The sequence below is a fragment of the Suncus etruscus genome, chromosome 1, assembly GCF_024139225.1.
Source record: "Suncus etruscus isolate mSunEtr1 chromosome 1, mSunEtr1.pri.cur, whole genome shotgun sequence".
Lineage (NCBI taxonomy): Eukaryota > Metazoa > Chordata > Mammalia > Eulipotyphla > Soricidae > Suncus > Suncus etruscus.
In genome coordinates, this window is record NC_064848.1 from 25,759,494 (window position 1) to 25,777,428 (window position 17,935).

At 35.3% G+C, this 17,935-nt stretch overlaps 1 protein-coding gene across 4 annotated transcripts in view; it reads left to right on the forward strand.

Annotated features, from left to right (window-relative positions):
• Nucleotides 1–17,935, forward strand: part of UNC80 (unc-80 homolog, NALCN channel complex subunit) — a 277,398-nt gene that overhangs the window by 233,729 nt on the left and 25,734 nt on the right. For all 4 annotated transcript variants that reach the window (XM_049784015.1, XM_049783997.1, XM_049784007.1 and 1 more), the window contains 10 exons: nucleotides 868–1,006; nucleotides 2,400–2,496; nucleotides 4,562–4,732; nucleotides 7,977–8,069; nucleotides 9,258–9,293; nucleotides 9,713–9,931; nucleotides 12,320–12,520; nucleotides 15,003–15,126; nucleotides 16,066–16,191; nucleotides 17,420–17,543. In XM_049784015.1, the coding sequence (XP_049639972.1) occupies nucleotides 868–1,006; nucleotides 2,400–2,496; nucleotides 4,562–4,732; nucleotides 7,977–8,069; nucleotides 9,258–9,293; nucleotides 9,713–9,931; nucleotides 12,320–12,520; nucleotides 15,003–15,126; nucleotides 16,066–16,191; nucleotides 17,420–17,543 (1,330 nt within the window). The remainder of the gene's footprint in view (nucleotides 1–867; nucleotides 1,007–2,399; nucleotides 2,497–4,561; nucleotides 4,733–7,976; nucleotides 8,070–9,257; nucleotides 9,294–9,712; nucleotides 9,932–12,319; nucleotides 12,521–15,002; nucleotides 15,127–16,065; nucleotides 16,192–17,419; nucleotides 17,544–17,935) is intronic.

The window sequence follows — 17,935 nt, forward strand, 5'->3', positions numbered from 1 at the left end:
AGTTAAGGGGCCAGCGAGATAGCATGGAGGTGGGGCATTTGCCTTGCATGCAGAAGGACTGTGGTTCGAATCCCGGCATCCCATATGGTCCCCTGAGGCTGCCAGGAGCAATTTTTGAGCCTAGAGCCAGGAGTAACCTCTGAGCACTGCCGAGTGTGACCCCAAAATAAATAAATAAATAAATAAATAAATAAATAAATAAATAAATAATAAAATGTCAATACTTTCCAAAGCATTGTACAGACTTCATACAATCCCTGTAAAAATTATCTTGTATTTTTCAAAGAAGTGTAGCAGATGCTACTGAAATTCGTATGGAGAAATAAACATCCACCTATAGCTAAAGCAGTCCTTGGCACAAAAAAAAAAAAAAAAAAGATGGAGAGAGTCACTTTCCCCAACTTTAATCTTAATAGGTATTTTATATAGATTTGATATGACAACTGCCTTTATTTTACAAATTTATCATCAAATATGACCAGTAAAGTTCCCAAAATTGTTAAATTAATTATGTTTTCAAAATATACTTGAAGTATTAAACTAATTCATCATGGAAGCTTTCTTTGGGATTTCTGAGTCTAGCCATTACAGACCAGAGGGAATATTGGCATAAAATTTTTGACATTTTGCTTATATAGTTTTATGAGTTTCCACAAATATTTCTTTTGATAGCATTCAACAGTCCTGTAAAATTTAAGAACACTAATCCAAAATCTTATATCCACTATTGGGTACAGGACTGGTTAAACACCAGTTCTATGTTATATTGTTACTGGAAAAATATACTTGCATATTTTGAATTTCTGATCAAAACATGTTAGTGCTGAGGTGAAAAATCACAAACTAAAATCGCCTTTCTTTATATAGGATGCTGCCAGCATGGTGCGCAGCAAAGGTGTGTCAGCTCAGTGCCTGTTTGATTTGCTGCAGTCTCTGGAGGGAGAGACCACTGACATTCTAGACATCCTGGAACTGGTCAAAGCTGAGAAGCCTCTTAAGTCATTAGGTAAAAGAAAAATTTGTCACAACATTCTTTCTAATATTTATAATTTAAAAAACCTCCATATAGGGGCCGGGCGGTGGCGCTCGAGGTAAGGTGCCTGCCTTACCTGCGCTAGCCTAGGAGACGGACCGCGGTTCGATCCCCCGGCGTCCCATATGGTCCCCCAAGCCAGGAGCGACTTCTGAGCGCATAGCCAGGAGTAACCCCTGAGCGTCACCGGGTGTGGCCCAAAAACCAAAAAAAAAAAAAAAAAAAAAAAAAAAAACCTCCATATTGAATATTTGGAACAAAAACAACAGAAGATAGAAATAAACTAAGCAGCTGTATTAATTTAATGAGAAAATATTCCTATCAAACTATTTTTTTAATTTTTTTGTAACATGGAATAATTGATTATCTGTTTTTAACTGGTGCTTAATAGACCTACTCTTTCACTGAAGTTTTCAGAAATTGGGTTTTCCTGAACAAATCTTTGTGAATAACACTAAAAAATAACTTTATCTTCAGAGGCTTACAAGGATGCCCAGCTGTGCTCCACATTTGCTATTTGCTCAAAGATCAACCTGGTGACATTAAGGTATATGAGATTAAACCAGGCTAGGCCACATACAAGGCAATCACTTTAACCCTCTGTACCATCTCTCAGACTCAAATAATCTTTAATTATCACGAATATATAGAACTAAAGGAATTCAAAGACAAAGATTAATTCTTTAACTTAAGAATCTGAATACTCCTCTTAGCTTCTAATAGGTGAATTTATTGAAAACTACTCCCCACAAAAATGCTTTAGGTTTTCTCTAATAAGTCAGAAATATAAAATAGTATTTTCCATTTGGATAGGGAAATCAACCACATCACAACTTTGAAGTTAATACCTGGGAAAGAAATGTCTATTAAAATACAAGGATATAGGGGCAGGAGTGAGAGCACAGTGGGTAGGGCATTTCCCTTGTACACATTCAACCCGCATTCAATCCCTGACATCCCATATGGTACCCTGAGCCTGCAGGAGTGATTTTTGAGCACAGAGCCTGGAGTAACCCCTGAGCACTGCTGGGTGTGGCCCCAAAACTAAAAACCAACACACAAATGCTGGAAAGGAAATGTTAGACTGATACATTAAATATACATATATATAAAATTATATATACACACACATATATATATATATATACACACACACACACATATATATATATATATATATATATATATATATATATATATAATTTGGGGGAAGTTAGAGCCATACCCAGCAGTATAAGAACTCATTTTTGGTGAGTTCTAGTAGGAAATATTGGCCCACTTTTTTATCTCTCTGGTCCTAGGAGTAATAAAATCTTAATCCCCATATCAAAATTTCTTATTTTATACTTTGTTTATGTTTCTTCAGATTTCTGCTATGGAAATGAAGACCTGACATTCTCTATAAGTGAAGCCATTAAACTCTGTGTTACTGTGGTGGCATATGCTCCTGAATCATTCAGAAGGTAACGTTGGCTCTTTATTCTGTACCGTGCAGTAGATAAATGTGGCCAATATTGACTAAAATTAAGAAAACAATTATATTAAATATTAGTATTAAATAAACTAATATCAATCCATAACTAGTAAGTGGTAAAGAATAAATTTAGGTGGCTGGAGAGATAGCATGGAGGTAGGGTGTTTGCCTTGCATGCAGAAGGATAGTGGTTCAAATCCTGGCATCCTGTATGGTCCCCCGAGCCTGCCAGGAGCAATTTCTAAGTGTAGTGCCAGGAGTAACCCCTGAGCACTGCTGGGTGTGACCCAAAAACCAAAAAACCAAAAAAAAAAAAGAATAAATTTAGAAAGCACATCATAGAAGTGGTTTTGAACTGTATAGTTATTCGTATTAAATTTAAATTATTGAATTGGAATTTGTTCAGCCTCTAAGTTACTTGATCTTTTTTAGAATATGTTGTCCTAATATTTATGAAAATTAATGTCAAATAAAATTTAAGAACATTTAAACTACTTAAGTAAACTTTCAAATAGGTGATTTGAACTAACACCCAAAGAGCCAGGATGTGAATCTTGCCTGTCAGCTGCCAATGCTAGGAATATAAAGGATTCACATGCAGAGTATAAATTTTCCTGATTTCAGAATGTTGACTTGTCTGATATATATACATATAAATATATGAAAATAGTTCTCATAACCTCTGAAAATAGTTTTTTATTTTACAAATGAGGCATTAATTCAAAAGAACCATATATGTGTAGTGTATGTCCTGAAAAATAATAAATTATTCCTTTAAAATGCTATATAGTGGGATTGGAAAGATAGTACAGTACAACTCTTGCAATAGTTCACAGTAAAGGGTTGTGAGATAAAGGGGCCACAGAGCGGCAACAGCATTTGCCACAGCTCTCTAACCCCCTCACCTAAACTATATTTTGTGTTTGGGTGTCTTGGAATCTATTATGTTGAGTGAAATAAGTCAGAGGGAGAGAGACAAACACAGAATAGTCTCACTCATCTGTGAGTTTTAAGAAAAATGAAAGACATTACTGTAATAAGGTCCAGAGACGAGTTAAGAGCTGGCAGGGTCGGGAGGATCAGCTCACAATTTGAAACTCACCACAAAGAGTGGTGAATGCTGTTATGGAAATAACTACACTAACAACTAGCACGACAATGTTAAAGAATGAGAGAAATAGAATGCCTGTCGTGAATACAGGCAGGGATCGGGGGGGGGGGGGGTATTGGTGGTAGGAATGTTGCACTGATAAAGGGGAGTATTCTGTTTATGACTGAAATCTAACTACAAGCATGCTTGTAATCATGGTACTTAAATAAAAATTCATTAAAAAAAGAAAAAGAAATGCATACCTTGAATATGTAAAAAATCTAAAATCTGTTTCCAACCACTGCAATGGCCTATACCATATGGTTATCGTGGACACCAGCATAAGGACTCCAAATGGCAGTGCCATAAAACTGAACCCAACAACCATTCTGGCAGACTAGCAATGGCCCTGAGTATCGCTGGATAGCCACAGAGCTCAGAATCCCAACTAGTGGGGCACAGGGACAACATGCGATGCTCTGACTCTTCTTCGTATTAAGCTGACCTGCACCAGGATAACTATTTTCATACTCTTGGTGTAGAATTGTTGCTTAGGAATCCAGTCTCCTAGGGAAGGGTTTTCTCTTGTTTCAAATTTGTTTAAATTAGAATATCATTCTTGATAAATTCTTGAATAGTTCTGCTGATGATTCTGAGGGCTGTTATTCAATATGAACTGTCTACCTTCTATTGTTAGGAGTCTCTTATTCTTTCTGTCATTTGTAAGCATGCTGATTTCCTGAACTAGAGAACATATTTCAGGAAGCCAACATTTCATCATCTTTTATTAAATGCTTAATTATACCCAGCAGCTTTAATTAAATCTTGATTTGGGTGGAGGAAGAAAGGGAATTCATCATCTCTTTTTAGAAACTTTTTATTTGTCCTGGCTCTTAAAGAAAACACAACCAACAAAAAACAAAGATGATATCAAATGTGATTTGGTTTTATTTTTTTGTTAAAGTCTTCAGATGCTGATGGTCTTGGAAGCTTTAGTTCCATGTTACCTACAAAAACTCAAAAAGCAGACATCACAAGTAGAGACTGTACCTGCTGCTCGAGAGGAGATTGCAGCCACAGCAGCTCTTGCAACATCCCTCCAGGCTCTTTTATACAGTGTGGAAGTCCTCACCAGGTAATATCATAGGCAGAAATACTCATACTCATAATGATGAAGGTTAGGGGGCATGCGATGAATAAAAACTTTAAACTCAGTCTTTATTTATAGATGATAATCAAACTCATTCTTTCCAAGCTTAACATTGCAAACACTCCTTAAATGGTTCAACTAAATGATATTAAGTACACTGAATGTAGCAGTATGCTATTATTGTTATTATTTTATATTTAAATTCATTGTTTACTCAACATTGAAAAATACCTGGCTAAAATTCTTATGGTAGTTGAATTAGTGGTAAGCAAAAAATTGTATAGGAGAGCTTATGTAGTAAATATGAAAAGATGATCCACATATTTATTAGCTTAGGTTTAGTTGATTAGGGCTAATATCTAAATTCCAACTAAACTTTTATTAATTTAATGGTTTGGAAGTTTTTTGCTATAACTTCAGACACTGTGTAACAAACATAAAAGGCAGAATTTTATTTGAATAGTAGAATTAATAGATTAAATTAGGAGAAGATTACATAGTACAAACCTGAGATAATATAGCCAATAATACACTTGCCTGGCAAGCAGCCAAACCAGATTTAATCTCTGATATATTTGTATACTGAGAAGAGTGATTCCTGAGCACAGTGACTGATCATTGTCACATAACATCCCAAAGAAAAATTAAACAAAACAACAACAATGAAAGATTCCATTATTCTGAGAGATTTAACAATAAAAAAGTGAATTAACTCCAAAATTCAGCCTTAAAGAAAGCTATAAGAAATTAGTCCTGTCTTTAGATAATTAGCAGGAGAATCAAGATAGAAATATTATGTCAAGAAAGATTAGATTGAAGGAGATGAGGAGGATGAGAGCAGAGAGGAAGGTGGACTAGAAAGTAATTACTGGAAAGTAATTTATGTGATTGACTGTCGTCTATTCCTAACTAAAATTAGCTGGAAAGAGTTGTTCTTCCTCAATGGCAAAGTAATGAAACATTATTCCTTGTCTATGTTTTGTAGCTCTAACCTATTTAGCCATATTCACGAAATAAAATTCTACCATGGTTTGCCTTCACCAAAAACACCACCCACACACTCCTTTCTTGCTCTGATGATGAGAGATCTACGATTTCTTTATTTTAGTATATACAAATGAGAGAGAGAGTAGTATTCATTAAGCCAATATGTTTCATTTCTTACCATGAGTAACTTTGCCAATCTCAGGTAGTAGAATATAGTCTCAAAGCCATGAATACCACATCATTGCTGAAGTAGTCACATGCACCCAAACTGAAGAATTAAAAAACAATGTATAGGGTACCATGTCAAACTGCCTCATATTGATGATGGTTTTATGAAAGTCTCAGGACAAAGAATATTCTAAAGAGACCCTAGGACTATTTTTTTCTTTCTGTACTCTCTGGTTAGATCACTAGTCTTTTCCTGCAACCACAGTAAGTCAACTTGCACCTTTCTATTATTTTTATAAGGATACATCAAATGACTTACCCAAAATAAGTATACTAATATTTCATAAAGCATTATGGATGGAACTTTAGTGTTTAAATATTTTTACTTCAGTTTTTTTGGTATGCTTAACATTTAGTTGAATGAAAGACCAATTTGTTGAGTTATTATTGTTCATAACAAAACTGGCTGGAGAAATTGTACAACTGGAAAGGTGCTTGCCTGGGTTCAATTCTAGTACCACACGTAGCCTATCAGGCACTGCAGGAGTAAATCCTGAGCACAGAGCCAGGAGTAATGAGTCCTAAGCTTTGCTGTGTATGGACCAAAACCAGAAAGAAAACAAACAAAAATATATATATATATATATATATATATATATATGACCTCATGTTTCTTTTTACATAGAAAGAAAATAACTGGAATTCTGTTTCTCTTCCACATCCTAATATCTTTAATCATCTAATAAAGGCAATTTACATTTTATAAGTAATAGTACATAAGTACTGCTTACACAAGTAAGCAACTAAGTATTCATTTTCTCTTGTCATATAACACAATTTGGAGGCTTTAAACAAAACACAATGATTAATTATGCCTTAATACCAAAGGGTCAAAGTTCAGGCAGGCTTAACTGTATTCTCTGATCCAGGTCTCCCAAAGCCAAAATCAAGATGTTAGTTTTTGTACTTGAATGTTCTGGAGTGGAGTGGGGAGAAGAGGGGTGTGAATCCATTTCCAAGCAACTTGGTCTGAAATCTATTTTCCTTGCTGAATGTCTGCTAGAAATTGTTCTCTGCTTAAGAAGATGCCTATAACCTACTTTACATGACCTCTTTTACCTTTTTATCCATAGTAGTGCCTTGAATCTTCCTACATTTAGAATCTTTGTCCTAACCAAAGAAAATCTCAGCTCTTAGAAGGCTGGTGTAATGGAAATAGACTATAAAGATGATTTCTCTTTTGCTATACGATGTAACATATTCACCAGAGAAACACCAGTGGACAGAAGTGTGGGACTTCTTTAAATTTTGCTGTCACAACAAGAATGCAGAAGGAAAAAGTCTGGCATGACTGTTACAATCCTACTTTCTTCCCAGCCACATTTAGCATAGAGAAATAAACACTGAAAGCTAGCCTCGAAGAAACTTTATATATGAGAAATTATCATTTTTCCCATGGCTTCTATGACTCATATGCTAGTACAGAGACAAACTTGATCTCATATTAAGTATGTCTCTCAAAAACTAAAAAGGTGATTCATATCTATTTCTAAGTATTTAACTTACAGATTTTAATTGGATTTTTAATTCTTCTGGAGAACCTTAGGTATAATCTTGACCAGAAGAATCTTTTATTCTTGGAAAGTTTCTCAGACCAAAAAAAAAAGATTATGGAGTAGGTGGCTTAAATGGATGTAAAGCCTTTTGTAATGTTTAAAACAACATTACACTTCCTGGTACCTGTAGAAATGAAAATTATGAGCTCTAACCTCTCCATCAGTTCAGACTTAGAAAGAAATCTGATTTCTTACAAAGTTATCATTTGGTTCTCAGAACCAAGTAGAAGTTAAGTCATGGTAAACTTATAGACTCCTGGGACTCAACGTTTTCTTTTAGCTGCCTTTCAGAATAGAGAGTATTAGAGTGTGACAGAAAAAGTTAAAACTAGACATATGTTTTTTCCTAAGACTCTAAAACTAATTAAAATCTATGAGTGTTTCTTTAATTTAAGGGCTTCATAACAGTTCGCACTGCATGTATTGCTTTGTTCTGATGATTTCTGTTGTTGGTACAGGCCCATGACAGCCCCACAGATGAGCAGGTGTGACCAAGGTCACAAAGGGACCACCACCGCCAACCACACCATATCTTCTGGGGTGAACACCAGGTCAGTCACTGGTCTTACTCTTCTATGATCTTTTAGTTTCATATAACTTAAATGCCAACTCTTGTAAATGAAAGGAATCGTAAAAACAGTTAATGCTGAGTGAAAATCTTCAAGAAAAGAAAAGGTTAGAGTTTAGAGTCATAAAAAAAGACTTTTTTTTTAAATGGCCTATGAGGGGTTGGATCGATATCACAGTGGTAGGTAGTCACTACACATGTCCAACCCCTGAAGGACCCTGGTTCGATTCCTGGTATCCCATATGGTCCCCCGAGTCTGCCAGGAGTGATTTATGAGCAGAACCAGGACTAACTCCTGAGCACTTCTGGGTGTGACCCCGCCCACACACACACAAATAATAATAAAAGGCCAAAGAGAAATGCAACCCACCTTTGTAGATTGTAAGCTATGTTGGTTTGTTTGCATAAACATGCAAGATGTTCTCTGCCTCCTGTAATTTGTGAAGTATTCCAGTGTAATTTCATGTATCTCCAAGTAAAAAGCAATGAAACAATAAACAGAAGGTGGCTTCTCCTTCCAAGTAGAGTTATGCAGAGGCAATTTTCTTCATCTGGAAAGCTTTTTCAGACATTTCTTTCAAATTTTGACTTAGATTTTTAAATGACATTTTTGTGGTTGTTAACTTAATTCCCTCCCCTATTCTGAGGTAACTAAGACACAAACTCACAAGTCAGAGTTTTACCTGCTTTATTCTGTGTTAAACTCTAAATACTATAGCACATGCATATTCATAAACACATTTTAATTTACCTCTTCCAATGAAAAGAATTTAAAATAGGGAAAACTGCCAATCTGCTTGAGAGAAAGTTTTCTTTTCCCAGTATGCAGAATTAGCAAGAAAATAAATGCCTTGCAGTCTCCTTAAAACATTGAATATATATTTATATGAAGTTAAAACCTTACTCATGATATCTTTTTCATATTAAAAGTCAAAGAAATTTTATGATGATAAAACATTGTTCATAGCAGTCATCTCTTCTGAAAAGACTTCCATAACCAAATGAGTGGTACAAATTTTATATATTAGGCTTACTATGTGTGCATTTGTGAGCCTATCAAAATGTGTAGCTTTACAAAAAGGATTTTATAGGAAAATGTTTTTCTTTTAATGCCACTATGGAGATGTATTCCTTCTCCAATATTTATATAGGCTATTTTTCTCATTCCCAGGTACCAGGAACAAGGTGCCAAACTGCACTTTATCAGGTATAGTAAGACAGGCACTCACTTCATACTAGTTCTGACACCTTTTGATGATTGCTATTTTTGTGCTGTTATAAGTCTCTCATATAATCATCCCATGGTTTCTACATAAATACTCATTCAATATCTGTGTCCAGCCACTATAATTTGGAATCTTGTCTAAGTTGAGAAATGTTTTGTGTTGAAGCATTACCTTATAAGTTTTAGGTGCATGGCATTGCAAAGCACTGAATATATGCTATAATAGTTTATTACTGCAAGTTCAATTCGCAGATAATGAACTTTCTTTGTCCTTCAACTGACAGCTATCCTGGATTTCCCTCCTCATTTATTAACTTGAATTACATACAATATAAGGGACTATTACCCTTTTCTTTTCATACTTCTAGTTGGACTGCCAGTTAACCTATTGTCTTTCACAGGGAAAACCTTCACTTACTGGAGGAAGGACAGGGCCTTCCTAGAGAGGAGCTTGATGAGCGAATTGCTAGGGAGGAGTTCAGAAGACCCCGAGAGTCCCTACTGAACATTTGCACTGAATTCTATAAGCACTGTGGACCAAGGCTGAAAATCTTGCAAAACTTGGCTGGGGAGCCTCGAGTCACTGCCCTAGAACTGCTGGATGTGAAATCACACATGAGGTACAGGCCTTGCTTTCCCTGACCCCTGGATGTCATTTGGAATCTTTGTATGCCAGTGGGGATCTTCAGGATGAAAACTGGTGATTCTTGGATTAATTGTCTTCTGTGACTTGTATGCATATTATCTAGAGCCCTCTAGGAAAATGTATTAAAAAAGATCTTGAGGTACACAAGAGAAAATGTTCATAAAGACCAAAGCCTGGTCTCTATATTTTATCCTTTAAAAAGTACAATAAAACAATTATGAAATCTTAGAAAAGCACCCTTCTTTCAGTTGCTATTTACTATCAAGATTGTAATTTATCACAAGAATCCAACTTTTCTCTACCATTATTTCACATGGAAAATAGAATGAATGAAACGTAGTTTCATTCTGCCTGATAATTTATTCTTCCTCCTAAGATTATAACCTAAAGTTTCATTGAGTTTTGCAGAAAAGTGAGCAGTTTCAGCCCTGAACCAAACTTTGCTTGTTCTGAGGTCTACTAATTAAACAGTGCACATGATTTTCCTACTGGCTCAAAAGTCTCTTGTTAAATAGCCTATACTGAGAGTGAAGAGCTTTTTTGGAAAAATGTTTCCTTTTGGCCTGCCTAAGTGTAGCTCCAGACTTGTACTCTGATTTCCTTCTTCTCAAAAAGATTCATGTCACTTATCACTCTGAACCTATATCATTCCTCCAGAAAAAGTGCCTTTTTTATATATTTTAACTTGGTTGGACTTATACTGCTAAGCCTGTCTCTTGGGGAGCATTTCAAATTGCTACTTGTTTATTTTATCCCTCGCTTATGCTGACTGTGATTGTGCAATTTAGAGATCAATAGGATATTTAGATACAATTTATATGCAAAAGTTATTATGAACTTTCCACTTTCCTTGTTTCCTAGCTCTCTTATTACTGAAGTACTACTTCAAATGTTCATTTGTCTCAAACTCTCTTCTTATTCTTGAAGATGTCCAACTTTCTGTTCAAGCTGTAGTCTCTTTCTATGTTGAATGTGTTTTTCCTTTAGACCAAATACTAATATGACAAGTCGACTCTGTACCACTTCTTTATTAAGTCTTGACATCCTTCCAAAATCTGCTTCATTTTTATACACTCGAATGACTACAGATAATCATCATTTTAGTTGTCTTTTTTGTTTATATTTTTTCAGATTCTACAAATTCTGCTCATAATAAAGTAATTTCTGGCACTCAATGGTCCAACACGAATCCAACCACCAATGTAACATTTTCTCCATCAGTTTTCCAACATCCCCCAAGCCTATCCCTTGGCATAAATAAATAATTAATACTAATTGTCACAACTAAATGGTAATAGATGTATTAAAAATTTATTAAAACATTTGTGAAAATGATGTACCTCATAGTGAAGCCATTATGTCATTGTTTGAAGTTTTACTAAGCTATTTGTTGCTCTTTAAGCATTCTATTAGTTTTGTTTGTTGAGCTTAGGTGGCTTCTACAATAATTTTGCATCTTACTTGGTGCATTTCAGCTGGTTTGACAGTATTGAACAATATAGAGGTGTTGTGAAGCTGGCTGCATATGCAGCTGCACAGGATTTCCAGGATCTGTGGAACTGGGTCAATGAAATGACATGGTGGCAGCTATGGATCATGTGCATGGCTGTATGGATTCCAGAAGCATGGGAGGAGGTAGCCTGCCATGTCCCCAAGAAGACACCAGTGATCTCAGTCCCATTAATGGCACATCTTCAGTTTTGGGAGGTTAGCTGTCTCTGCAGAAATTAGTAAAAACAAAACAAAACAAACAAACAAAAAGCCCTGGTGAAATTGGGTCATTGGTGTGGTGGCAGTTGTGGGGCTTCAGCAGGATGGGTGATTTTCATGACCTCCCTCCACCCTCCCAAGACACCCAGTGTAATCAGCCATGGGACTTTTATATCTATGATTCACTGCAGCTTGGCTTGCCTCTTTCAAGAGTGAAACGAGTATATGGCTCTGGCCAATGAGTAGACATGGCAGTGATTGTGGACTGTGCATGCCTATAAGAACTTCCAGAATAGAGGTGGGGGGGCAGTCCACCCTGTTCCCCAAAGATCCCAGTGATAGAATAGAAATTTTGAATATATATTTTAGAATATAGCTTTTTTTCTAGGAAAATATAAAGCTCCTGTCATAGGAGTGATCTCTCTACTCTCTGACCTCTTCATTTGGCATATCCTTAAACTCTGTGTTTTAACTTCCTCATCAGATATATACCCCTATGTAGCACAGTCTTTAATAACCATGAACAGGCATCATTGCATTTGGCTAAAGCACCCCTATGAGTAAAAGATCTGTGTAATAATGTTCTTCACAAGATTTGAGGAATTGAATTCCCTTAATGGAATTGTATTTTTTTCTAAAAATCCATTTTTAGGTTGGCAGAAATTGCACACTCCCTTCTAAAGCTTGCACCATATGACACCCAGACAATGGAAAGTCGAGGGCTTCGGCGCTACATCATGGAGATGCTCCCAATTACTGACTGGACAGCAGAAGCAGTGAGACCAGCCCTGATCCTCATTTTAAAGAGACTGGACAGAATGTTCAACAAAATTCACAAGATGCCGACGTTGAGGTGAGGAAGTCTTCAAGTTAGCTGTTGCTATTGTAAGCCTCAAAGTGAGAGGTATTTGTATTTTAATATGGCTAAGTCTGTATTTGAATGAATGACATGAAAATTTTTTTCTATGCATGGTTAACTAGGCATATTAATATATACCCAAATAAGTAATGAGGGCTATACTTTGAAGAAGATATTTTTTAAAATATATGTTTGGGGTCTAGGAATTGTAGCTCAGTAGTAGAATATACTGTTCACATGTGTGAGACTCTAGTTTTGATCACTCACACACATATAAATATAAATCCATTCACTTATTAGCTATTATGATCCCTTAATATTGTCATAAATAAATTCTTGTAAGCAAACTTTAGATCCTTTTGAAATAATCAAAATATTTCTTATAAATAAAATAATTGAAGACAAAATATATCAAAACAATATTCAATGTGATATTTTAAGTAGTAGTTTACATAAAAATCATTACAATATTCAACTAAGAGACAGCAAAAAATAAACCAAGATTGATATCAGGAAATGAGATTATTTTCCATTAAGGTGGTACTAAGTGAACATTACTATCCAGTTGATCTCTACTCTGTGGGCTTAGATATACATTGGTAACCTTCCTATGGTTAATCTCAATTAATCAAGGCAGTTATATCAATTAATTAAATTAATCAAGGTTTTCATGTAGATCTAATATCAATTGTTAAACTAATAGTTATAGTGCGTAAATCATACAGCTGATAAATATCAATAAACCCACTCGAAAATCCCAACTCACTAGTTGCAAGAGTGATGGAATTTTCTGGCCTTTAATAGAACAAACTTTACAGCCAACTTTCAAATCAATGAAACTCTCAAGAACTTTGATCACTTTATCAATTTTTCAGACTTTTTCCAGAGATTGGTTTGTGTTCTTCTCATTAACACATTTATCAGAGTTTACTGAACTTACAAAAGAAAATGAAGTAGGATTTTGTTCTAATACTTAATGTACTTTACATTATTTAATAACTTGACATTATTATGGATTTTAGTAACATAGAACTACTTAGCAATAATGTACTCCTACAAAAATGAAATATTCATAATATTGCATAAAACCAAAATCTTAATTCTTTCAAGAATGTATCAAAATCAATTCATTTTCTTAAATAACTTTGTATTTAAATATGTTAAACATCCCATTATGTTTACCCATTTGTCTCAATACATTATAAATTTATTTTATTGTATTATTATTTAAGTTATATTTATATTATATATTATGAATATTATTTATAGTATTATTCATTTCATAAAATATATTAATAGATTTCTAGATCAATTATTTATGCTTAGTGGTAGACAGTTTCTTAGAATAATGCTGTGAAATTGGGAGTTCCTTGGATTCTTTTCTTTTTTGTTTTTTTTGGGGGGGGCCACACCCATTTGAAGCTCGTGGTCCTTCCTTGGCTAGTGCTTGCAAGGCAGATAACTTACTTCTAGCGCCACCTCGCTGGCTCCGGATTATTTTCTTTAAGTGAGCTGAGTTTAACATGAAAAAATGTTGATTGAAACTGTGAGCACTTGTGCCTCAGTAATATCAAAGTATCATCATTTATGCACATCCCCATTTACCATTGGAAATCTTTTATTTTGATAGAAAATATAAGGCTAAAATTCCTGTCCAGGGACCAGAGCAATAGCACAGTCAGTAGGCCATTTGCCTTGTATGCAACCAACCTGGGTTTGATCCCAGGCATACCATATGGTCCCCCTGAACTTGCCAGAGTAATTTCTGCGTGCAGAACCAGAAGTAACCCCTGAGTGTTGCCAGATGTGGTCCAAAATTCAAAAAATAAAATCATATCCAAAATATTTAGAAAGTGTTATCTATTTACAGGGTCTGATATAAAGCGAACTGGATAAATTTTATTACAAAAGACCCATGTTCACTTTTTATACATCACCATTTATATACCACCAAAGATCATAGCACAAAATTTTTCTTCTTAGGAAGCCAAGAATATACATTTTTAATTAAACAATTTTATTCTAATGTGAATTTGAGGGCAGGGATTAAGCACATTGCTCTATTTTGTAGTAGTCAGAAAAACTGATAAGATAGTCTGATAAATAGATTTCAGCAATGCAGATTGGGCATCAAATAAGTTGTATTGGGATCAGGCTTTCTAAAATAGCAGTCTTCATTGATAAACCAGAAAATTTAATATGCAACCCATTCATTATTTCTTTTTCTTCTTCAATAGATTTTGTCTCATTAGTCCAGTGGGGCAGGAGTTTCTCTGCTACGTTTTCAGTATCTTCTTTCCTTCCCAGTGTGCTCTGTACTTTTGGAACAACATGGGTAAACTTCATCCCGTGTGAAGCTTTCATTGTCTCAGTATCTATTCTGACTTAAATGGCGTCCGAATCACTGCTTCATTCACTTGTTTCAGACTCTCCAGAAGGGAGCCAAGCTGCTAATGGCTCCTATATTGTATTCCAGGCGACAGGTTGAGTGGGAGCCTGCCAGCAATTTGATTGAAGGGGTTTGTTTGACACTTCAGAGGCAGCCAATCATATCCTTCCTGCCTCACCTTAGGTCACTGATCAATGTCTGTGTCAATCTGGTGAGTAGCCAAGTGGCAATCTTATGAAACTTTGCAAAATTTCACTCTGCTATTGACTTCTCTGAATTGAAGATTTACAGGTCAACCACTTTGTGCCCCTATCTACTTATCCATGAAAGCCAATGGCTCAGGTGACACTGAACATAGTGAGGTATATTTCAAGGTGGTGCGTGGGGAGATACAGGAGCCCATCCCTACACTGATGGGATTTTTGTGTGCTGCTTCCCACGTGCTACTTTGACAATTCACCTCTTTAAGCTGCGCTGAGAGTTGAGGGCTGCCAGTTGGAGAGTGGGGTGGCAGAGACAATGATTGGCTTGAAGTTGAGTTGGGATGGGGGAATTTTAAATACGATAATTTTTTTAAGTACAAAATGAGACTATATGTTGGCCAGTCTGTGATTTATGTGAATAAAATATATATATCATTTAAGTAATATCTAGAGTCAGGTCCTGGCAAGGTTTTGTACAATGTGAAATCACGTTAGAGCATTTCATTAACTAGGATCTGCTGCTTACCTAACTGAGCAATAGATCTGTAGCTGGAATGCCTAATGCTAATAAAGCTACTAGATGCAAATGTCATCATCATTGTTCTCAGTCTTTGCTCCATCAAAGAATGTTGACTGCCTTCCTTTGAATTCACAAGTAAGTATGTTCAGTCTCCTGACTAGAATAGTTTTTGGCTCATCTCTCATTTTTTTATGTAGTTAGCTGTAAACAGCATTCTACAAAACCTTGACTGACTACAGTGTAATGTTTGATCTGACTCCAGACATTACATGCCTTCCAAATAAGGCAATGAGAACAGATGGAAAAGTTACATGCCCAACCTTCAAATTTTTATAACCATCATTACTATTATTAAATGAAACTCCCTTAATATGTTGCATGAAATTGCAATAGTCAAGGCTGGTCATGTGCTCTGTTTGTATTTCAGGTGATGGGAGTGGTAGGACCTTCCAGTGTTGCTGATGGATTACCCCTTCTTCATCTCAGCCCTTATCTCTCACCACCTCTGCCCTTCAGCACAGCTGTTGTCCGGCTTGTAGCATTGCAGATACAGGTGTGACTGCCTTACCTGTTTGTCACGCTCATTAAGTTGCTGGTTGAGGCACCAGATAATGGTGTTCTCTTTTTTTTCTGCAAAGGCTGGGCAAAATCTGTGAAACCAAGTGTATAAATATCTCCAAACTTACATAGGTTTGGAGCTTCAGTCCTGAGCCTGGCCCTAAGTTGTGCTTCTGTAATTCTTCTCGAGATCTCAAAAATAGCAGAGTTATTTAGTCTTGCCATAAGCTTAGGTTTCTCTTTGGTCATTTAACAGTGTATGCAAATACCACAGGAAAATAAAGGTTCACCACTCATCAGCTCTCAATTGTCAATTAAAAAAAAGCAAGAGTATTTGAGGTTTGCTTTTAAATTTTTGCAGAAAGAATCATAATGCACAATTCTTTGAAATATTAATAGATTTTGTATATTTTAATTTTCTTTAGTAATTGTGAGCTGAACATTTTGGGGGCCTTTTAAAAACTTCCTGTTGTTTTGCTTTCTGAAATTAGGATGATCATTCTCAAGGCAAAAAATATGGAATGTCTATTTTTCTGCCTATTTCTGTGTACCATTAACTATTAGTCAATGATAAACCATCAGAAAGTTCTGTGATTAATGGCTACATATATAATTGATGTAATGACATGATAGACTCATCTATTTTTTAAAACCAAGCTTGGTGATTTATTATCTAAAAAATGGGTAAATGACATTAAAAAGATTAAGAATGGCTATGAGTACCATCCAGAACAATGATATCTCTAAAGTGACAGGTTTTAATTATCTATGTGTAAAGATCAACCATGTCTTTCTCTATTGCTTATTGCCTTCTGGTTTGGAGAAGGCATTATATGACAATCAAAGGACTTCTAAATAATCTCAAAAATGGAGCAGGTATCAATTTTTAATTTTATTTCTTTTCTTTTGTTTCTGGTATATTTATTGGTGGAGAAATGAATGATGAAATGAGATCATTATGTATCAGATGATGATTATTATGTTTTGCCTAATATTTAAGATCTTGCTTTATTTTTTAGGTATATAGCTCTCAATTATGCCAAGCAAATGGTAAAGTATCAATTCTGAGTGACTCATATGTTGCACAGATTACTACTGAAGTCATAGTTTGCAGGAGCAACCAGAAGGGAACCTTCATCTCCATCATGCTCTGATAAAACAAACATTGCAAATGGGCCTTCTTGGGGGTCAATTAATCTTTTCTTTCTATTATTGCTGTACAGGCCTTAAAAGAAGATTTTCCTTTAAGCCATGTGATATCCCCATTCACCAATCAAGAGCGAAGGGAGGGGATGCTTTTAAATCTACTCATCCCATTTGTGCTCACAGTAGGATCTGGAAGCAAAGGTCTGATTAATTTAACTAAAGGAAATTTATTATTGTTGTCATATTTTCTGAAATGTCAGACTATCAGTTCTTTTTCATTTTCCCATAAAGGTCATAAAGAAATATCCACCTGAATAATGTAAACAATGTTACATGAGGATATAAAGTTCATTTTTCTTCTCAGATTAACAACCCTGAGTCAAATGTGTTTCACTGTTCCACATCTTAGAAGATCTATTTATTTAATATTATTTCAGTACAGAGAATGTAGGAACACATTGTTTTAATTAATTAAATGTTATTAATCAAAGGCAATTTGATGAGACTTAGTAGGTGATAGATTTTATATACTTACTGCCACTAGGTTTAACATAAATTCTGCACTTCATTAAATACCAATGTATATTCAACCT